At 50.4% G+C, this 18803-nt stretch overlaps 2 protein-coding genes across 4 annotated transcripts in view; one reads left to right on the plus strand and one right to left on the minus strand.

Annotated features, from left to right (window-relative positions):
• Positions 1–93: 93 nt before the first annotated feature.
• Positions 94–6535, minus strand: MANEAL (mannosidase endo-alpha like). Of its 2 annotated transcripts, none has more exons than XM_061597530.1 (4): positions 6373–6535; positions 3074–3183; positions 2429–2505; positions 94–1859 (listed from the first exon to the last, which is right to left on the minus strand). In XM_061597530.1, exons 2-4 carry the CDS (start codon positions 3176–3178, stop codon positions 1223–1225), a joined length of 819 nt encoding a protein of 272 aa, XP_061453514.1. In that variant the 5' UTR covers positions 3179–3183; positions 6373–6535; the 3' UTR covers positions 94–1222. The 2 variants fall into 2 exon arrangements, with proteins under 2 accessions (XP_061453514.1, XP_061453513.1); XM_061597529.1 differs by lacking the exon at positions 6373–6535 and adding an exon at positions 3953–4538.
• A 287-nt stretch (positions 6536–6822) lies between these two features.
• The window catches only part of AIRIM (AFG2 interacting ribosome maturation factor), a 38838-nt gene continuing 26857 nt past the window's right edge, over positions 6823–18803 (plus strand). The window contains exons 1-5 of one of the 2 annotated variants that reach the window (XM_061596519.1): positions 6823–6909; positions 13889–14170; positions 14868–15047; positions 15701–15819; positions 16300–16635. In XM_061596519.1, coding sequence (XP_061452503.1) covers positions 13890–14170; positions 14868–15047; positions 15701–15819; positions 16300–16340 — 621 coding nt within the window. In that variant the 5' untranslated portion in view covers positions 6823–6909; position 13889 and the 3' untranslated portion in view covers positions 16341–16635. Of the gene's footprint in view, positions 6910–13888; positions 14171–14867; positions 15048–15700; positions 15820–16299; positions 16636–18803 lie in introns of those variants that run through there. The other variant, XM_061596517.1, reaches the window with a different exon arrangement.

Raw genomic sequence — 18803 nt, forward strand, 5'->3', positions numbered from 1 at the left:
GTGCAACAAGGCCCTTGTCCTGGGCCACTAGGCATCACTCTTCTGCAGGTGCTGCCCATCTTGGGAGGAACAAATGCTGATGCTAGTGAAGGTCGCATTTTATTGCAAGATGAGGTACACTTTTCATCATTGGAATTCCAAAAACATGATACATCACAGTTTCTGAGAACTGTCCTGCATACACAACTTGTCTGTCTTTAAAGGGTGGGGCTCAAACAGGTTAAATTTGCTGGGAGCGGTGGACAGAGGTCTAACTAGCAGCTGCAGACTAGGAACAAATGTCCCAGGAACAAAACAGCAACAAGGGTGCACTGTTCACTTGAGCACCTCCTGCAGAACTAATGCTTGATATGAATTGTCCTCGGCTTGCAACAGGGGAAGAGATGAGAGCTCCCTGTTTAATCTGCTCGGACGTTTTGCGCAGTAGCAGATCAGTATGCTGCCCTACTGGAGCTTCACAGCCCTTTCAAGAGGTACGTGAACTAACAGGAACTGAAGCTCACCCCTGTGTTACAAAAGAATCAGGCCTGGATGGATGGCTTGACTCATGAAAGGCACTCAATTCCTTGAGATGCCAATAAAGAATGGAGACGAGACCAGCCAAAGTGCAAAAGCTTGCCTTTATTGAAAACCTTTGCAAAGGGAGAGCATCGCATGGGTGGAGCTCTGCCCTCCGACTGACGACTATCACATTTATAAGGAAAGGGACTTAGCTTGGGATGCTGCGCCTGGTGGCAGCACTGAACTTGAGAATTACTGACGTCTCATTCTTTATGGTTTACGAAATGCCATACCTAAGACAACCTGTCTCAAAAGGGGCCGTGGCACTATAACTTGTCCTGTTAGCAGCTTCCACCACCCTTCCGGTGTCAGAGATGCTCCTTTGGCGGCAGCATCCTCTGCTTCAACGGGTGAGTAGTGAGGCTTTAAAGCATTCAGAGGGGTAAGCTGGAGAGCAACTGTGGGACCTGTTTCAGAGAGGGCTGCTTCCTTTGCCGCTTTATCAGCCAAATTATTCCCTTCTCTTAATCTCTTTTCCTTTTCTTTGCCATGTGCCAAAATATGCATTACAGCCAATTGTTGAGGGAGGGTGACTGCTTTTAAAAGTCTCTTAACACCTGTGTGCCCAGGTGCTCAGAGCTCGAGAGCAGCTTCCTCTGCCTGAACTGCCAGGTTGTCTTTGGGACTCTTCACGCCCAGCAGACTCAGCCTGGCAGCTTGCTCACATGAGCCATTCCTCCTTCTCCTTGCTGTAGTGTTCGGCCCACTTGCGGGTCAGCTCTAGATACATGTCTGGCTGGTGGGGTGAGTAATCCAGATAAAGGCGGGTCACGGTCTTCTTGGGAACAGCCTTCTCAATCTGGGTGCCCTCATGCCAGTCATTGAAGGAAGTGATGGAGACAATCTCTGGGCGCACTAGGAGGGCCGCCTGCAGGGCCGTCTCGTAGTACTTGCCATTCACCCTGTGGCGGGTGTTGTGGTGGTTCCACGGGCGGATGCTGGTGTCTATGTAGCCAGGGCCCACGCTTGGGATGAAGAGGAGATTGTTGGCGTCGCAGAATGCTTTGATGGCTTTCCAGTTGTGGTGGGAGGAGCCGTAAGAGAAGCCGTTGGAGGCAAAGTAGGTGTAGAGGCCATCATAGCCTGCTGAGAGGATGTCCTGTTGGTGTCTGTCTTCCACCAGCAGTGCAATGAAAACAGCATCATAGGGGGTATTGCGCAGCGAGTGGGAGCCTGATGGGGTGAGCAGATTAGCCCACGCTTCGGGTGGTGTAAGGTAAGAGTCATAAATATAAAATAAAGGCAGGCTGCAGCCTGTGCTGGTCTTGTATCTGTAGAAAGCTTCATGCATTCCATACCTGCCAAAACAACAGGCTGTTTATTTAAGGCCAAAGATTGGGCATTAAAGCCCATAAGCACCCTAGAGAAAGTTGGCCCTGCTCTCAGGAGGACAACCCATTGCCTGGTTTGCCCTGCCCAAAACATTGCACCAGGACCCTCTTCCCCCTTCCGCCCAGACTTTGTCTGCCAATAGATAGACAAAGCGGAGCTAGTACTAGAGTCAGGCCTTTTCCAGGGAGACTCTCTTGGACTGAGCAGAGTGAGTGCTCTTCCCCCATTCCAGTCAACCAGCAACTGCCACAGAGCCAGTGGATAAAGGCTATTAAGGTTTCATGTAAGAGGATCTCTTTCCAGACAAAAGACTGTTCTTAGCTGTAAACCACAAACTCAATAAGCAGCATTTAAAACATGCAATTTAAGTAAGTTGTAATAGTATCTCCAGCCTCAAGCTCTTGGGTTTCTCACAGGCCGCAGTTGCCTCACAAGGGTCTGTCCTGTCCTTTTGGCCCTTCAGCAAGAGTTTGCTGCTGCTTTCCCAAGTGGGTGAAGACTTGGCATTTGGACTTCTTGGCCATCGAGCACTTACTTGCCTAGGATGTATTTCACGTTGTTGTGCACTGTGTTGTCGTCACGCCCCTGGTATGGCTGGATATGAAATGCGACCTGCAGAAAAGGAATGCAGAGCTACTGTTGGGAGGCAGCCCCAGCCATGTTAATGACTCCGAGGAGAGCAGCTGCAGGAAGAACTCTCCTTCCCCCACCTCTACCTAATTCTCTGCAACCATTCATGCAATGGCGGCTTTTTGCTAGGACAAAATAAAAGTAGTTATCAACAGCAGCATCAAGTCATTATTCTACCAATATCTTTTAAAATGGTAAATCTGGAACTGTCTCTCCCAAAAGAGAGGCAATTCATCCATTTCTGTTCATTTTTATTTTTCAAAATCAGCTGGGGGACAGGGAGGGAAGACCCTGAATTGCCGCTGGTAGGCCTGCTCTCAAACTATGTCCCCAAAATCAGTGCCCTAACAGATTTTCCCCATCCCATGGCATAAAGAGGCTCCATGGAGGGAGAAGCTAACCAGTCAGAAGCTGCACCAACCTGCGACTGTGCATGTACTGCTTGTGAGTGACACCCCCTCCCCCCGCAAGCATAGCCAGGCTGCTACAAAGTAGGAGGCAGTTCTGATAAATGCTCCTAATGGCTCCAAGCAGCGGCAACAGCAGGCACCTTGATCGCATATCTGTGTGCAGCATCCAAGATGAAGGCCACCAGGCTCTCAGAGGGCTCCCCGTTGTCATTTGCCAGGCCAGGTGGGTACCAGGATAGAACCATGACTCCTGCAGCGAGAGAGAATTGCGTCCAGGTCATCTTAGGATGGGGACAGAAGGAATCCCTCCTTAAATCTGTATACCAAAAGGCACTGAAAAGGAATATCCAAGCCACGGTGTCTACCAGCAACCCCCACCCCCCAAAAAGCTTCAGGCTAGTTGGTTGGAATAATGTTTTTGTCCTGATGCTGTCTTCGGGATGGTTTCTCAAGCACCCCCCAAAATCCAAGCCTGGTTAACCGTCCCATCCACTGGATTTTAAACCTTCAGGTGAGACCTAGAAGCAGGAGCCAACCTTCACCCTCTGCCCCGTCGGCCAACAGACAAGACTTCTGGCCTCTGCAGAAAGTTCTTGGAGGAGCTGTCCAGACCAGAATGGTGCTGACGTTTCATCTGAGGTGCAGATGCTGGAAATTCAGCCTCTTGCCTCTCATGGAAACACCAGACAGCCCAAACGTACCTGGCTGGGTCTGCCACTAGAGTGGAATCTGCTGCACAACCCTCCCGCGACCCAGAGACGCGAGCGAGGGGGAAGGATGTCGCCTCTCGGATGTAGAGGGCAAGTGCCTGTTAACGCGGAGGGGGAGGGCTCCTCCGCCGGGTCAGCCGGCACGGGGAAATCTCGGCATGGGGGCATCGCTTGCTGGTGACCCGGCCGCCTTTCGCCCTCTCCGTGGCGCCTTCTTCCCCTCTGGCGCTTGTCTGTGCCCGCCCCGCGGTCCTTTCGTGGCTCAGGCCGCCCGGCACCGCCCCAGCCCCCGCGGGAGCGCGCCCTTACCGATGGCGGCGGCGCGCAGCTGCCGCATGTGCTCCTCCAGCACGGCCGGGTCGCGGGAGCTGTAGGGCCCCAGCGCCGGGTAGAAGCTGGCGCCGATGTCCTCGGGGGGACTGTGGCGGCCCTTGGGGTAGTTGGCCGAGATCTTGGGGTCCCAGTGGGGCACCATCGCATGGTCCCAGTGCACGTAGCGGCTGTCGAAGCGCGGTGTCCCGTACCACGTGTAGTAGAAGGCGTGTAGCGCCGCCGAGGTCCGCCTAGGGCCACCCGGCTGCGCCTTGGGGCTCGGTGGGGAAGGCGCCGCAGGCCCGGGGAAGCGGCGGCGGCGGCGGCCCTCGGCCAGGGCGCCGGAGCCGTCGGAGGCCTTGCGGGCGCGCAGCGCCAGGAGGGCGCCGAAAACGAAAAGCGCGCAGAGGAAGAGCGCCAGGCAGGCGCGGCGGCGCAGGCGCACCATCCCGACCAGCCGACCGGCGGGCTCCGTCCCTTCCTGGTTTGGTTGGCCCGCCCTGGGCCCGCCCTGGCGGAGCAGGAGCTGCCCGATGCCCCGCACGACGCGGCTCTGGGGCTCGCCGCCCGCCTCCCGCTCCGCCCTCCCTGGCGGGAGAGCTCACCGGGCCGGCCGGGAGGACGCGCGCTCCCTCCCCTCCCCTCCCCCCCTCGCCGGATGGTAGGGTCCACGCAAGCACCGCGGAGCGGGGAGCGCGCGGACGGCATTAACCCCTGCGTGACCCGCCCGCTCAGCTCGGAGGGGGGCTCGGCCCGCCGCCTCCTTCACCTCGGCCCCCGGCCATGCCAGAGGTGGGAGTCCTGCTGCCCTTTCCCGTGGGAGGGGTGGGGGTGGAGGCGGCGTCTGCAAGAGGCGCGCAAGCGGAGCGTCCCTCGGGGCATCCGCAGCAGCTTGGGGGTCCCTTTGCCCCACGTCAGGAAGAGCAGTGTGCCTCCCCGTGAGCATCGTGGGCCGGGCGCCCCTCCTCGCCTGCCCAGGACCGTGATGGCATGGCTCCTGTTCCCGCAGGGCGGCCAAGCAGGGCGAGGGCGAAAGCGGCAGGCCACCTTGGGCATGCAAGCACAGGCTCCGCGAAGGGATCAGCTGGGGGCTCTCTATGTGCTGGCAGCCTCTGCTCTCTGCCTCCAGGCAAAAATTAAACATGAAAAAATTACACCAAAGATCATAAGCCTTGACTGTAATCCCTGGAGTAGCATAAAGGACACCCTATCATTTTGGGGGGGCTTTGATTTGTCTTTGCCCAGAGCAAATTTTGTGATGAGTACCCCAGATTCTTTTTTCTTCACTTTTTTTTGGTCTATTTTGGTTGTGTATAGATGCTCGTATACATGCCCTGCACCCAACAGAAGCTCTGGGCCAGGTGGGAACCACTAGCATCTGGTAGAGGACACCCTCTCCTTTCCTGGGCTGTATGATTTGTCTTGGCCCACAGCAGATTTTGCCGTGGGCACCCTCAGTTACTTATTTTTTATCATTTTACTACCTCATTATGCATTTATGTGCATTTCAGAAGCCTGATCATTTTGATGCAATAAATGTATTGTTGTTCTTGACGGGGAGAGTCCCCAGATCACAGAGTTATATGATACGGGCTACCCCAACATATATTTTGGGATTCAGAGACATGTTAACTTTGCTTTGGAGTTGCTCTAGCTGTGAACTTTTCTTTTTTGTAACATTTTGAAGCAAATTATGAACTGGGAACTAGTAACCAACTTCAGTGTTATAGGTCTTAACGCATCTGGACATCCCCAGAGACACAGGGCAGCATGCTTGCATAAATACCCCTCCCTTTCCACTCTTCCCTGGTTATAATGGGCTTGCCAATAAACCAGTTCCTGGCTCCCCTGGACAGTCGTGTAGTGGTAAATTCAGAAGTGCAGGGTCCCTTCAGGATAGTCACAGCCACATCCCCATCCATCCTTTTTTTTACTGCTGGGTTGAGAATGAGATCCTTGTTAAAGTCTCCCACAACAACAGACACCCCTATAAACCAATAGAATGAAAGGTGAGTGTGTTAGCTACTGAGAAGAGTCTTCTTAGTGACTGACTCACCTCCTTTCATTGGCTCCAATCAGCAGGAAAGGACAAGGAAGCATGTTAGAATACTTTGACTAGTGGCTAACACATTCCCCTTTCCTGCTGATTGGCTCATAGGATACTGGAGACCTAGGGACTCTGTTGGGACCCTGCTCCCCCAAAAGGAAAGTGTCTAAGACCCCCGAGCCCCTGGCCGACTGCACCCCCGGCCCTGGCCCCACCCTGCCCCGCCAGCCAGTTCTATTTCCACGTTGTTCAGGTCAAGCTGCCTCCAGGGTTCTGAGCTCGCCCTCCTGCCTCGCCCCCGCTCCCCTCGTCGATTTCCTCGCTTTCTGCCTTGGGCCGGTCCCCAGCTGCCCGCCTGACCCTAGCCTACCTGTCCTGGCTGTTGTGAAGACCCAGGGCAGGGCGGCTTCGAGGCCGGCCTTCTCCGCGGGGCTGCCAGAGAGGGCGCGTCGAGCGGCCCTTGCCGGCCACAGCCCCGCCGCGCCTGAGGGGCGCCCCCTCCTAGGGCCAGCTGCGCCTGTCGGCGCGGAACACGCCTTCCGTCGGCTAGCCTATCTCACAGGGTCGTTGTGGGCTAAAAAGAGCAGGGAGAGAACAACGAACGCCCTCCTCAAAGGAGCGCTCTGCACATGCCCCAAGGATCTCTAGTCCGCCTCACAAGCGGAAGCCGCGGAGTCGCGCCCCGTCACCAAGGCAACCGCGGCCCGCCTAAAGAGCCGCGCCTTGTCCTTTGGCCGCCAGCCAATCAGCGACTCGGGAGATCAGGCTCTGCCAATACAAACTCTGCGGGGGCGGGACAGCGGGGAGCTGCTGAGAGCGAAGGAACTACGCTTCCCAGCAGGCCGCTCGGCGGCGCAAGCGCAGAAGGCGCCTCGAGGCGGAAGCGGAGCGAGCGAGACGGAGCCAGGTAGGGAGACGCGAAGGGAGCGTCCGGCAGCATAGACGGGATGTGGTGGGAGGGTCGGGCCCCTTGGCCGTCCCGCCTGCCTTCCGGGGCCTCAGGCTGGCCGCGGAGGGAGGGGCGGGCCGGAGTGGGCTCTTCTTCGGCCCGCGTGGCTGGCTGGCGCGTCAGGAGAATCCTCTTGTCCGCCCGCCCCGAATAAAAGGCCCTCAGCGTTCCGGCTAGAAGAAGCGCTCTGCCCGCCCTCCGGGCGCTGCTGGTGGCGGCGGCCCCTTGCGTTGAGGGACGCGCCTGGGATAGCTCCGTAAAGTGAAATGTCTGCAATGTGAAAGAAATCGCCGGTTCAGGAGAACACTGCGTGGCAGTCTGCAATTTAGCAAATAAAATAAATGAGATGGACGGCCCCAAGTCGATCCCGACTTACGGCGCCCCCACGAATAGGGTTTTCATGGTAAGCGGTATTCAGAGGGGGTTTCCCATTGCCTCCCTCTGAGATAGAGGCAGTGACTGGCCCAAGGTCGCCCAGTGAGCTTCCTGGCTGTGGGGGGATTCGAACCCTGGTCTCCCAGGTCGTAGTCCAACACTGTAACCACTACAAAAAACATGGAAGTGGCGCATTGAAACTCTAGAAACACACAAAAGCTAAAAGGCGCATGAAGGATGCAATCCTGTGCTCGCTTCATAGCAGACTTAGACAAGATTACGCCGCTGGTGGATTGAGCCAAACAGTACTCGGTCTGAGTGCCTCAAGGAACTGAATGTTTCGGACACTTATCTGCGAAGTAGCAGATGGTGTGCATTACTGTATACATTTCTTTAATTGCACATCATATTGCCCTTCCTGCAAGAAATGATATCTCTGTGCAATGTAATGCAAATCAGAATAATTGTTGCGCAGGATCAGAATAATTACTTGCAATTGGCCACATTGCTACCTCTTCTGCCTCTTCCCCCACATCTCTGTAGAACCAGGCATAGTATTTGTAAGTGGAAATGGACAAAGCGTTCCTTACACAGAGAGAGCTCCTTTTCAGTAGGGGCGTTTTTTAAAGTTTAAATTTTATTTAGCTCCTGCCTTTGCAACAAGGCACTCAAGTGGTGTTCGTGCTTCTTTTGCCTCCCCCACTTTTATCCTCACAACAGCCCTGTGAGGCAAAGTGATTGACCCAAGGTCACCTGCCCAGTGAACTTTGTGGCTGAGTGAGGAATTGAACTGAGGTCTCCCCAGCCATTGTCTGACGCTAACCCAACCTTCTCCAACCTGGTGCCCTCCAGATGTTTTGGACTACAGCTCCCATCAACCCAAGCCAGTCCAGCCAGGTGATGCTGGGACTGATGGGAGTTGTAGTCTGAAGTGTCTGGAGGGCACCAGGTTGGCTACACTAACCACTGCCCCAGACGGGACAGCCCACATCTGAAATACCCTTGTAGCAATTTGGATTTTAGTGGCGTGTGTGTCTGTGTTTGTGTTGGAAGTGGATGGCCAGCCTGCGTGGAACATGTTACAGAAATACACTCAACCAGCGTGCCAAAAAACCACAGTGTGGATGGTTCCCACAAGCCTAACATTTTCATATTTCCCATTGCTGCCAAGTCGCCTTTGGCTTTGGTGTTAGAATAACAGGCTTGTTTGTGAAGACACGGCGGCTTTTGTTTGACGGGCAGAAAAGGCCCTTTTCACTCCCCCATTCAAGGCTGCCTTCTCTCTCCCTGCTTTATTTTTTTGTCATTTTCCCTTCACTTTCCTGTTTCCTAAGCTGCTGTGGGAAGCTTAGGATAGCACGACTTGGCTGTGGAGGAGGCCCGGCGCTTGAAGAAGATTCCTTGAAAGCACTTGGTGCTTGGATTTAGTATTGTAGAGGAGAGTGGGGAATTAAGGGGGCTCAATGAAGCACAAGGATTTATGGGTTCATCAGGTCCCATGCACAACCGAGTCTCCCCATACGCTCCCCTCCCCCCGTAGGGATCATCCACAAGCAAATGCAAGCCCCCCACCCCCGCTTTAGGGGAAAGCAACAGATTACCTCTGGGACCTGTTTGGTTTGTCCTGGTCATCAGATGGCCACAAAGCCTACTGGCTTTCAGGCCAAGACTCCTGGGTAGAGGAGGATACATTTCTGGGCTGAGTCTTGGACCCCCAGTAGCTACAGGGGAGGTGCAGAAGCCAGAAGACCTGCCGAGCAAGCCTCTTGCCATCTGATGCTGATGCTCTGCTTTACGCTTTGGCCCTTTCTGGAAGAAGAGGAGAGCCGTCAGCCCACCCCTAGAGGAAGACACCCCACCCGCACCCCACGCCTTGGAGGCTGAGAGAGTCTTGGGTGGGCAGGGATGGAACATCCCCAGAATAACACACCTGACCTTGGGCTGGATGTGTGTATGTGTGTTTATGTTTGTGTTTTATTTTTAATTTTTACTGCTGGAGGGTGGGTGAGATTTTTTGTTTTTGCTTTTTTTTTGCTTTGGCAGCCAGGATTAGTCTGCTGTGTGGGGGTGGTTATTGTTTTGTTTTATGTTTGTTTTATGTATGATGTATTTTTGGCTTTTAAGTATGTTGTCCAAACAAGAGATGGATTGATTCCATAAAGGAAGCCATAGATCTGAACTTACAAGATCTAAACAGAGTGGTTCATGACAGATGCTCTCGGAGGTCATTGATTCACAGGGTAGCCATAAGTCGTATTTGACTTGGAGGCACATAACTACAACAACAAAATATGTTGTAAGTCACTTGGAGACTTTTGGGTAGCAAGTAGCTAATAAACCAAACAAATGAATAAATAAAACAGACTCTCCGTTGCTTGCCAACTGGTTGATGGGATCAAAGTGATTTTTTCCAGCCTGTGGAAGGAGACCAGGGAAGGACAGGCATGGAATCCTCAGAGCAGAGCATTGCAGGGCTCTGGAGCCACCATGGAAAAGGTCCTGCTCCTGGTGGGTGGCATAAACTGACATTGATCCCATAGAGTATGGGAAAATACTGCACTGAACACCTTGACAGGCTGCAATGTACACAAAGCTATGGAGATGAATGACTTTAGTCTCAAAGCACCGTGCAAACTGCTGACAGCATGGTACGGAGTGCTCCAGACACCCGCCCCCCACTTCTGATATACGTAACTAGTGGCCTGACCCCCTGAAACAACTCTGCCGGATGGCTGTTCAAAGATGCAGTGGAGGTGGCAAGGTGGTTCTTTTTTGCTATAATGAGCAAGAGTTCGTTCAGTTTTGGAGCAAATTTTCTGCCACCTGTGCTCTAGTCAGCCCCCGGCATGCTTCACTGTTTGTAGCTCCTCAGTAAACAAAGGTGCAGTGTGGACTCTGCAGTGCCGGAGACGACCCTCGGGAGCAGTTGTGCCAATAGCCCTCCCGAGTTCCCCATCCCACAGTGAGAGCAGGGCTTTGACAGGATCACCAGCTCTATCCACTGCAAAATCCCCCTGACAGTCAGGAATCTACAAAGTCTCCAGGATGGCAGGGGGCATAGGATCTGTCCTCCACTTCTGCAGGGGCTCCTGCCAAAAGCCAGAGTTCATGAGGAAGTATTCTGACTACGACAATGAGGTGAAGATCATCCTTCCTATATCCAGACTGCATCTTTTACCCTTAGGAGCAAAGACGAAATAAAGCATATCTTTCTTTGTGTGTAAGTCCAGTGACAATCTGAGACAGTCCCATGCAGGCTATGAAATCCAGAGCGAGACCTCAGGTGTCCTCAGCATGGATATTGAAGAGCATACTTGAGGCCACCTCGGTCAAGGAAGGTTATCTGCTCATGCAGCTAGACTACACTAGGATTGCACCAGAAAATGGTGTTAAAATGCACTGTAAATGAGTGGCACGATAGACTGTCAGGATCATTCAGACTGTGGTATTCCCGATCTCTATGTATGGATGTGAAAGTTGGACAGTGAAAAAAGTGGATAAGAGAAAAGTCAACTCATTTGAAATGTGGTGTTGGAGTAGAGCTTTGCGCATAGCATGGACTGCGAAAAAGACAAATAATTGGGTGTTAGAACAAATTAAACATGAACTATCACTAGAAGCTAAAATGATGAAACTGAGGTTGTCATACTTTGGACACATAATGAGAAGACACGATTCACTAGAAAAGATAATAATGCTTGGAAAAACAGCATGGAGTAGAAAAAGAGGAAGGCCAAACAGGAGATAGATTGATTCCATAAAGGAAGCCACAGACCTGAACTTACAAGATCTGAACGGGGTGGTTCATGACAGATGCTCTTGGAGGTCACTGATTCATAGGGTTGCCATAAGTCGTAGTCGACTTGAAGGCACATAACAACAACAACAAAGTTAATATGCTGGCTGAGAAACTAGCATAGCAAATCTAGTTGGCTCAAAGACTTGATAAAGAAGACTTTTTTTTAAAAAAAGCAATGGAAAATTGGTATCCATTTATTTCCTTTGTTTAATGATGACCACAAGGGCATCACTTGCCCAGCTAGCAGCTACTGGTTTTTCTAGAAAGACTGGGAAGACTGGTTTCCCCCCCTCAAAACTTTACCTACAGCAGGGTGAGGACCATCTCTGGCCCTCCAGCCGTTGTTGGACTCTACCTGCCCAGCCAGTCTGGGAGGTCATGGATGATGGGAGTTGTAAACCAGCAACATCTGGAGAGCCATAGGCGCTCCACCCCGAACGAAACTTTATCTCCTCTATGCAGAGGATAATAAATATCTCTTCCATATATCGATATAAGTGTTTGTTTAAAAAAGAAACTGGGTGTCCCCCGATATCTTGGATGAGTTTCAGTTGGTGCAGCTTGAGGAGGTTGACAAGGTGCTTGGACAGGTTCGTGCAACCACTTCTGTGCTGGATCCTTGCCCTTCTTGGCTAATAAAAGCTAGCAGGGATGGAACAACCGGCTGGGCTAGGGAGGTAATTAATGCCTCTCTGCGAGAGGGGGTGGTCCCTGGCTGCCTGAAAGAGGCAGTGGTGAGACCACTCCTGAAGAAACCCTCCCTGGACCCAGAAAATCTGAATAAGTATAGGCCAGTAGCAAATGTTCCATTCCTGGGCAAGGTCCTTGAACGAGTGGTTGCGGGCCAGCTCCAGACACTCTTGGATGAGACCGATTATCTGGATCCATTTCAGTCGGGTTTCAGGCCTGGTTTTGGCACGGAGACAGCCTTGGTCGCCCTGTATGATGACCTGTGTCGGGAGAGAGACAGGAGGAGTGTGACTCTGTTGATTCTTATTGATCTCTCAGCGGCTTTCGATACCATCAACCATGGTATCCTTCTGGGGAGACTGGCTGAGTTGGGAGTTGGAGGTACTGCATTGCAGTGGTTCCGCTCCTACTTGGCAGGTCGCCTCCAGAAGGTGGTGCTTGGGGAACATTGCTCGGCACCCTGGACTCTCCATTATGGGGTTCCACAGGGGTCAGTTCTGTCCCCCATGCTGTTCAACATCTACATGAAACCATTGGGTGCAGTCATCCGGAGCTTTGGAGTGCGTTGCCATCAGTATGCTGATGACACACAGCTCTATTTCTCCTTTTCATCTTCTTCAGGTGAGGCTGTCAATGTGCTGAACCGGTGCCTGGCTGCGACAATGGACTGGATGAGGGCTAATAAACTGAGGCTCAATCCAGACAAGACTGAGATGCTGCTAGTAGGTGGTTCTTCTGACCAGATGGTGGATGTCCAACCTGTCGTGAATGGGGTTGCACTCCCCCTGAAGGAGCAGGTTTGTAGCTTGGGGGTTCTCTTAGAACCATCTCTGTCACTTGAGGCTCAGGTAGCCTCGGTGGCACGGAGTGCCTTCTACCAACTTCGGTTGGTGGCCCAACTACATCCCTATCTGGACAGGGATAACCTGGCTTCAGTTGTCCATGCTCTGGTAACCTCCAAATTAGATTACTGCAATGCACTCTATGTGGGGCTGCCTTTGAAGACAGTTCAGAAACTGCAGCTTGTACAAAATGCAGCGGCCAGATTGGTAACAGGGACCAGATGGTCTGAACATATAAAACCAATTCTGGCCCACTTGCATTGGCTGCCTGTATGTTTCCGAGCTCGATTCAAGGTGCTGGTTTTGACCTATAAAGCCTTACACGGCTTGGGACCACAATACCTGATGGAATGACTCTCCCAATACGAACCCACCCGTACACTACGTTCAAGATCAAAGGCCCTCCTGCAGGTGCCTACTGGGAAGCTGGGAGACTGGCAACAAGGGAGAGGGCCTTCTCAGTGGTGGCCCCCGAAATTATGGAATAATCTCCCAGACGAGGTGCGCCTGGCACCAAAACTGTTATCTTTTTGGCGCCAGGTCAAGACTTTCCTCTTCTCCTAGGCATTTTAGCATGTGTTTTAGATTGTTTTAAATTTTTTAATTGTGTTTAAATTGTTTTTAAAAGATGTGTTTTTAAATTTGTATACTTGTTTTAATGTTTTTAGTTACTGTAAACCGCCCAGAGAGCTTCGGCTATGGGGCGGTATATAAGTACAATAAATAAATAAATAATGTTTCTCTTCTATGTGCACAGGTAGATTTTGGGTTAGTTTATGAGATTATATGTGTAGATTTTAATGTTTGTACTCAACTAGGTTTAATTTAAATCCAGGTGTTGTTTTTTAAAAGATACACTCTAGCTGAAATGTTTTTTATACAATTTATTTGATGGGTTTTGAACATCAGTTTTTATTCAATCTGCTGCTGTCATTAATTCTGCATGTTTGACACTCTGCAGCAGCTGTTATTTAAAACAGATCTCTGATTGAGAATGCCTTAGCAAACTAGATGTAGGTGTCCGTGAAGCCAGATGAAGGTATGTGTGTATGTGTGTATGAAGGTATGCAGGTAGAGATGGGCAACTCAGCTCAACCCTGACTCAATCCAATAGAGAAGACTTGGCAAGGGAGTGGCTGCTCTTTCTCCACCGGGCTGAGTGGACCCGGGTGCTGTTGGAGCCTTGTTGCGTGGGGCCTGGCTTGACCAGAATTCTGTGTTTTGTCTTCAGGATGGCTTCTGAAGGTGCAGGCTGCCTGCACACAGTCCACTGCTCCCTGAAGAAGTGTTTCCACGTCCTCCAGGAGCAGCACAAGGCCTGGAAGAGGGCACTGGCTGCCTGCACACCTCTCCTCAGCTCACTGGCCAATCTGGCTGGGCAAATGCAGGCCTCCCAGAAGGTTCCCTTTGCTAATACCCCGTTGAAAGACTTTCCGGGTCTGCCGGAGAGGCTCAGGTGTAAGCAGCGATGTGCAGTGGAGGCTTTGTTGGAGGAGCTGCAGCAGGACCAGCTGTAAGGACTGCCTTGCAGTGTGGGCTGGGCAGGGTCATGCGCTGTATCCATTGTGTTCGTCTCAAAATCATGTGCTAGCTGGCAAAGTGGGGTTTTTTTTCTGGCGTGAATGATTCTTTATTTCTCACTTGCTGTAGCCCACAAGTGTGGCATCTCACGTCTACATTTATTTTGGTTGGAGCCAGACCTTGAATTCCTGGTGAAATTAAGTAAGTTCAACTAACTTACTCTGGCCCCAATCAGTTATTTCTACAGCACTTTCCCAGGCAAACAAAGCGGTTTCATGTTATTATTTGTGTCCATAATAGCCCACGAGGCTGTTCAGACTGGCTTCCCTTGGCTCTGCCTAGTGAGCTTTGTGGTAATTTTATAGTGAGCTACCCAAGCTCAGCACCTTTCCCATTGCAACTTGTTGAGCCATTTGGAATTTTGGTAAGATCTTTGCCAATTCGTGCTTTTCTTAAGTCGTCTACATAGCAAGCATTGCTGTTAGAGAATTAGCCAAAAGGGGAGGGGAGAAGCCAGGTTCCCCTCTTGGATTTGTTGAGGTTCTCTTCAGACATGATGACAGAAGTGCAAATATGAGAGAATGTAACCGTGTCTGATGAAAGGCAGTGTTGAAATACAAAAAATTAACAGTTGCTCTGGGTCATCAACCATCCCAGCGTGTGACATGGCTGGGTCTTGTTTTGTACAGAACCGAACTCCAAAAGGTACGGGATATTGCTGGTGCTCACGTGGCCAGTGTTTTCCTGCTCTGTGAGCAGCAAGCAGATGGTCTAAGCCTGGAGGCCTTCTTCCAGCGGTCTGCACTCTGCCCTTCATTGGCAGACATGCTGGAGTGGTTGCTGGATGTTGAAGAGTGTTACCACCGCGTGTATCCTTTGAAAAAGTTCTTCATCTGCAAGGTCCTACTGTTCTCCAGAGACAGGCCTTTGTTAAAATACTTCTCTACGCAGCGTTTGCCTTTAAACAAACCCCAAAGGCAGCTAGCTGTTCAGCTTAGTCTAGCAATAAACTTTGAAATACAAGTCAGTAACAAAAGAAGAAAAAACACAGCACACCAGAATTCTTGCAGTCTCCAGCTGTGGATAAGAGGCCTCACTTAGCTGAGTTGCCGTGAAGGGCTGTTGATTCAGTTGTCGCTTGTGGGGGTTGCAGGGCCCCAGCCTCAGGGCTATTCCCAGGGCATTGCCTCTCCAACTCCAAGCTGTGTTGTTGATAGGTAGGCAGATTTAGAGCTGCCAGAAACGCTCTCATTTCCTTCCTGTAATGGAGACAAGAGTCACGCTCTTCTCATTGCCCCTGAAAACTCCTGTTGAGAGCATCTGGCAAGATGTAAACTGAGCAAATAGTCCCGTGCTGGATTGCTCTGTTTGTCTCTCTGATTTGTGAGGTTTCGCCCAATTGGGTTGCCTCTGACAGAGGCCCCTTGGGCTTTCCCTTTGTTCATGGAGCAGGGTGGGTGGGGATTTGTTCCTGTTGCTCCTCTTTGAGCTGGCGGCTTATCTGTCCTTAACACCTGAAAAGATACCTGGGGGTCAAGTTGCTCTTCCTCCAGGTCAGCTGTGAGAACATGATGGAGATGCAAGGTCTCCCCAAAGCCTGGGAGCAGGTGCTGCAGCAGGGAGTCCAAAACACAGTAGAAGGTAGTGATGCCAATGTGGAGCTTGTCCTTGGGGATGAGATGGGGCAAATAGCGAACCAGACCTCCAGCACCTAGTAGTGTGGTAGAGGTAGAGTACCACTGAATATGGAGGCATTGCTTCTGGATATCACCAACATTCGTATTTTGAAGGTGTTCAACGCACCTTCACATACGCTGCTTTGTCGTAATCCTTATGCTATTCCTGCAAGGTAGGTCAGTGGGTGGGTGCTGATACTGGGAGAGGGTTCATGGCAGAGGTAAGAGTTTGACTGGAGACTTTGATTCAGTGGCTCACCCAATGGCAAATGGCCACCAATAGGCCAATCCTCTCTGAGCAGGGGCACATCTGAACCAGCACTGACCTACAGAAAATGACAGTGCTATGCAGATTTGGTTTCAGGGCACACCCACAGAGTCTCTGCTTGGGATTCTTAATCATGATCAGTTCCCACAAAGAATCCTCTTCTGATCTGTTTCTCAGAAGTATTGCTGAAGGTCTCCTTCTTCCTGGAAGCTGTGTGAGGATATGTAGCAGAGAGCCAACTTGCACCGGACAGCTCACCACGCAGAGGAGCCAAGACCTTCGGCAGGGCTGCTGTTCCTTTGGATGGAGCTCCCCACCCACCGTCAGAAGATGCACAGGTCTGGATTCTGCTCTGTGTAGGGACCTGGACGTGTGCTGGTGATTGGATTGGAAATGAAGACTGTGTGAACCAGCAGCAGCAGTAGCCAGGGATCATTTCCTATTGGTCCACTCACCACCATTTCTTGTAGGCATTGTGCTGTAAATTAAACTTGGTGTTGCACCCTCAGAGTACAGAGGGCCTTCCCCCATTCTTGCCTGCAGCTGTCCAGAGCAGAGCAGCAGTGAGAAACAGAGTGGGCGAGGGTTTTGTGATTGGTTTCTCCAAAAGATCAGCTGGGGACAGAGGTGTCTCTTTTTTCAGGAATAGATACGCATAGACTGGATAAATGTGTGTTTCAGCCATAACAAATTTCTAGATACCCTCAGCCCTGGTTTGGAACCCTCAGCTGGTGCAAAATGCAGCGGCCAGACTGCTAATGGGGGCATATTTATTTATTTATTTATTTCATTTATACCCTGCACTTCCTTCCAGCAGGAGCCCAGGGCGGCATATGGCCAGCATCATGTGACACCACTCTTAAAACATCTGCACTGGCTGCCCATCCACTACTGAGCCAGGTTCAAGGTCCTTGTATTAATTTGCAAAGCCCTGAACAACTTGTATGCAGGGTATCTTAGGGACCACCTGTACCCTTACATCCCAGCTCAATCACTGAGATAATCTGCAGAAGTGGCTTTGGTCGTCCCCTGAGTTGCTCTGCCAAGAGATTCAGCAGGCGCCTTCTGTTTTAACTTTCAGTCACCTGCTTTACCACCAGCCTTATGCAGGAATTAAGAAGATGCCTTTTTGCAATAGTTGGCCTTTGTTTTTACTGTGTTTTTAAGGGTTTTAACTTTAGGGTTTTTTGTTTGTACACGGCTTTGTTTTTAAATGAAATGTTGTGATTATATGCCTTCAAGTCGATTACACCTTTTGGCGACCCTATGAATCATATATGGTGCAAGATGGAAGTGTTGTTGAACTGGTTAGGAACAGCAAGCACAGGGCTATCAAATTCAATCTGGATAGAAATGGACCATTGGACAAACATGTCCAGAACATTCACATTTGAATTGAAAAGAAGAAACATGTTTTTTAAAAAAATAATTAAGGATTGGTAAAAAGAAATTTGAAAGGGAAAGTGAGGAGGATCAAATTTCTCCTTAATGTGTGAGGGTTGTTCAAAAAAAAAATAGTAATAGAACCTCAGCTAGAATGTATGACACAGATCAGGAAAGGAATCACCAGGGATGCCAGCATGATTGACAAGGAGAAAGAAGATGTATTTCAGAAAATGGCAGCCTACTCCAAATGAAGAGAACAAAAAGGAACACAAACTTTGACAAGTTCTGGACAGAAGAATATGAGGAGCTTAAGAGCAAAATTAATAAAAACTAGAAACATGCAGAAACAGGAAGCTGGCTAGGGAGGTGGTCGGACCTTTGGACAACCAGGGAGTTTAGCTGTGCTATAGAAGGAACAGGAGGTTACAGAGAAGCCAAATTATTTATTTGCATCTGTCTTCACTGCAGAAGACAGAGAACAGATCCCCATGCCTAAACTAACTTTCTCAAGTAGTGATTGTAAGAACGGAGGCAAATCATGGTGGCAAGAGCCAAAGTTTGAGCCTAGTTGACAAATGAAAAATGGGCAACTCGCCAGATCCAGATCCTCCCAAGTGTTCTTAAAGAACTAGTGCGAAATTGCTGACTTCTTCTGACAAGAATATGTAACTTGTCCCTAAGATCAGTCTCCATACATGAAGACCGGAAAGTGTCCAATATAACATTCCTTTTAAAAAGGGATCCAGTGAATTACAGGCCCAATAGCTTAATGTCTGTTCCAGGAAAACTGATGAAAAGCATTATTAAAGATAAAATGACAAGCAGATGGAAAAACAACCCTTACTAAAAGAGTTGCAGTGGTTTCTGCAAGGCTAAGCTTTGTCTAGCCTTTTAGTGTCAATATGCATGTGGATAGAGTGATCTAATGGCCACTGTGTACTTGGCCTTCCAAAAAGCTTTTGACAAATTTCATCACTGAAGACGCTTAAGTACAGTTAGTCACAGGGTAAAAGGACTGGTGCTCTTATGTATCAGTAAATGGTGAAAGAACAGAAAGCAGAGAGCAGAAATCAATAAGCAATTCTCCCGGTGGTGAGATGTAACTAGTAAGTAAGGTCTCTCAAGGATCTCTCTTGAGACCAGTGCTTTTTATTTGTTCATAAATGATCTGGAGTTAGAGGTGAGCTGTGAGGGGGCCAAGTGGCAACAACAAAAAGTAATTGCTTGGAGCACCAAAAGAACTTCTCCAAATTGAGTAAATGGGCATTACAATGGCAAATGTGGTTCAGTAAGCA

This window comes from Rhineura floridana, chromosome 15 (genome assembly GCF_030035675.1).
Source record: "Rhineura floridana isolate rRhiFlo1 chromosome 15, rRhiFlo1.hap2, whole genome shotgun sequence".
Classification (NCBI taxonomy): Eukaryota; Metazoa; Chordata; class Lepidosauria; order Squamata; family Rhineuridae; genus Rhineura; species Rhineura floridana.

Excerpts from the sequence above, each read along its gene's own strand:
- MANEAL (XM_061597529.1), bottom strand. The coding sequence starts at position 4,403 with ATGGTGCGCCTGCGCCGCCGCGCCTGCCTGGCGCTCTTCCTCTGCGCG. Across the intron at positions 3,184-3,952 it reads GCTGCGCGCCGCCGCCATCG|GAGTCATGGTTCTATCCTGG; the intron begins GTAAGGGCGCGC and ends CTCTCGCTGCAG. Across the intron at positions 2,506-3,073 it reads CACACAGATATGCGATCAAG|GTCGCATTTCATATCCAGCC; the intron begins GTGCCTGCTGTT and ends CCTTTTCTGCAG.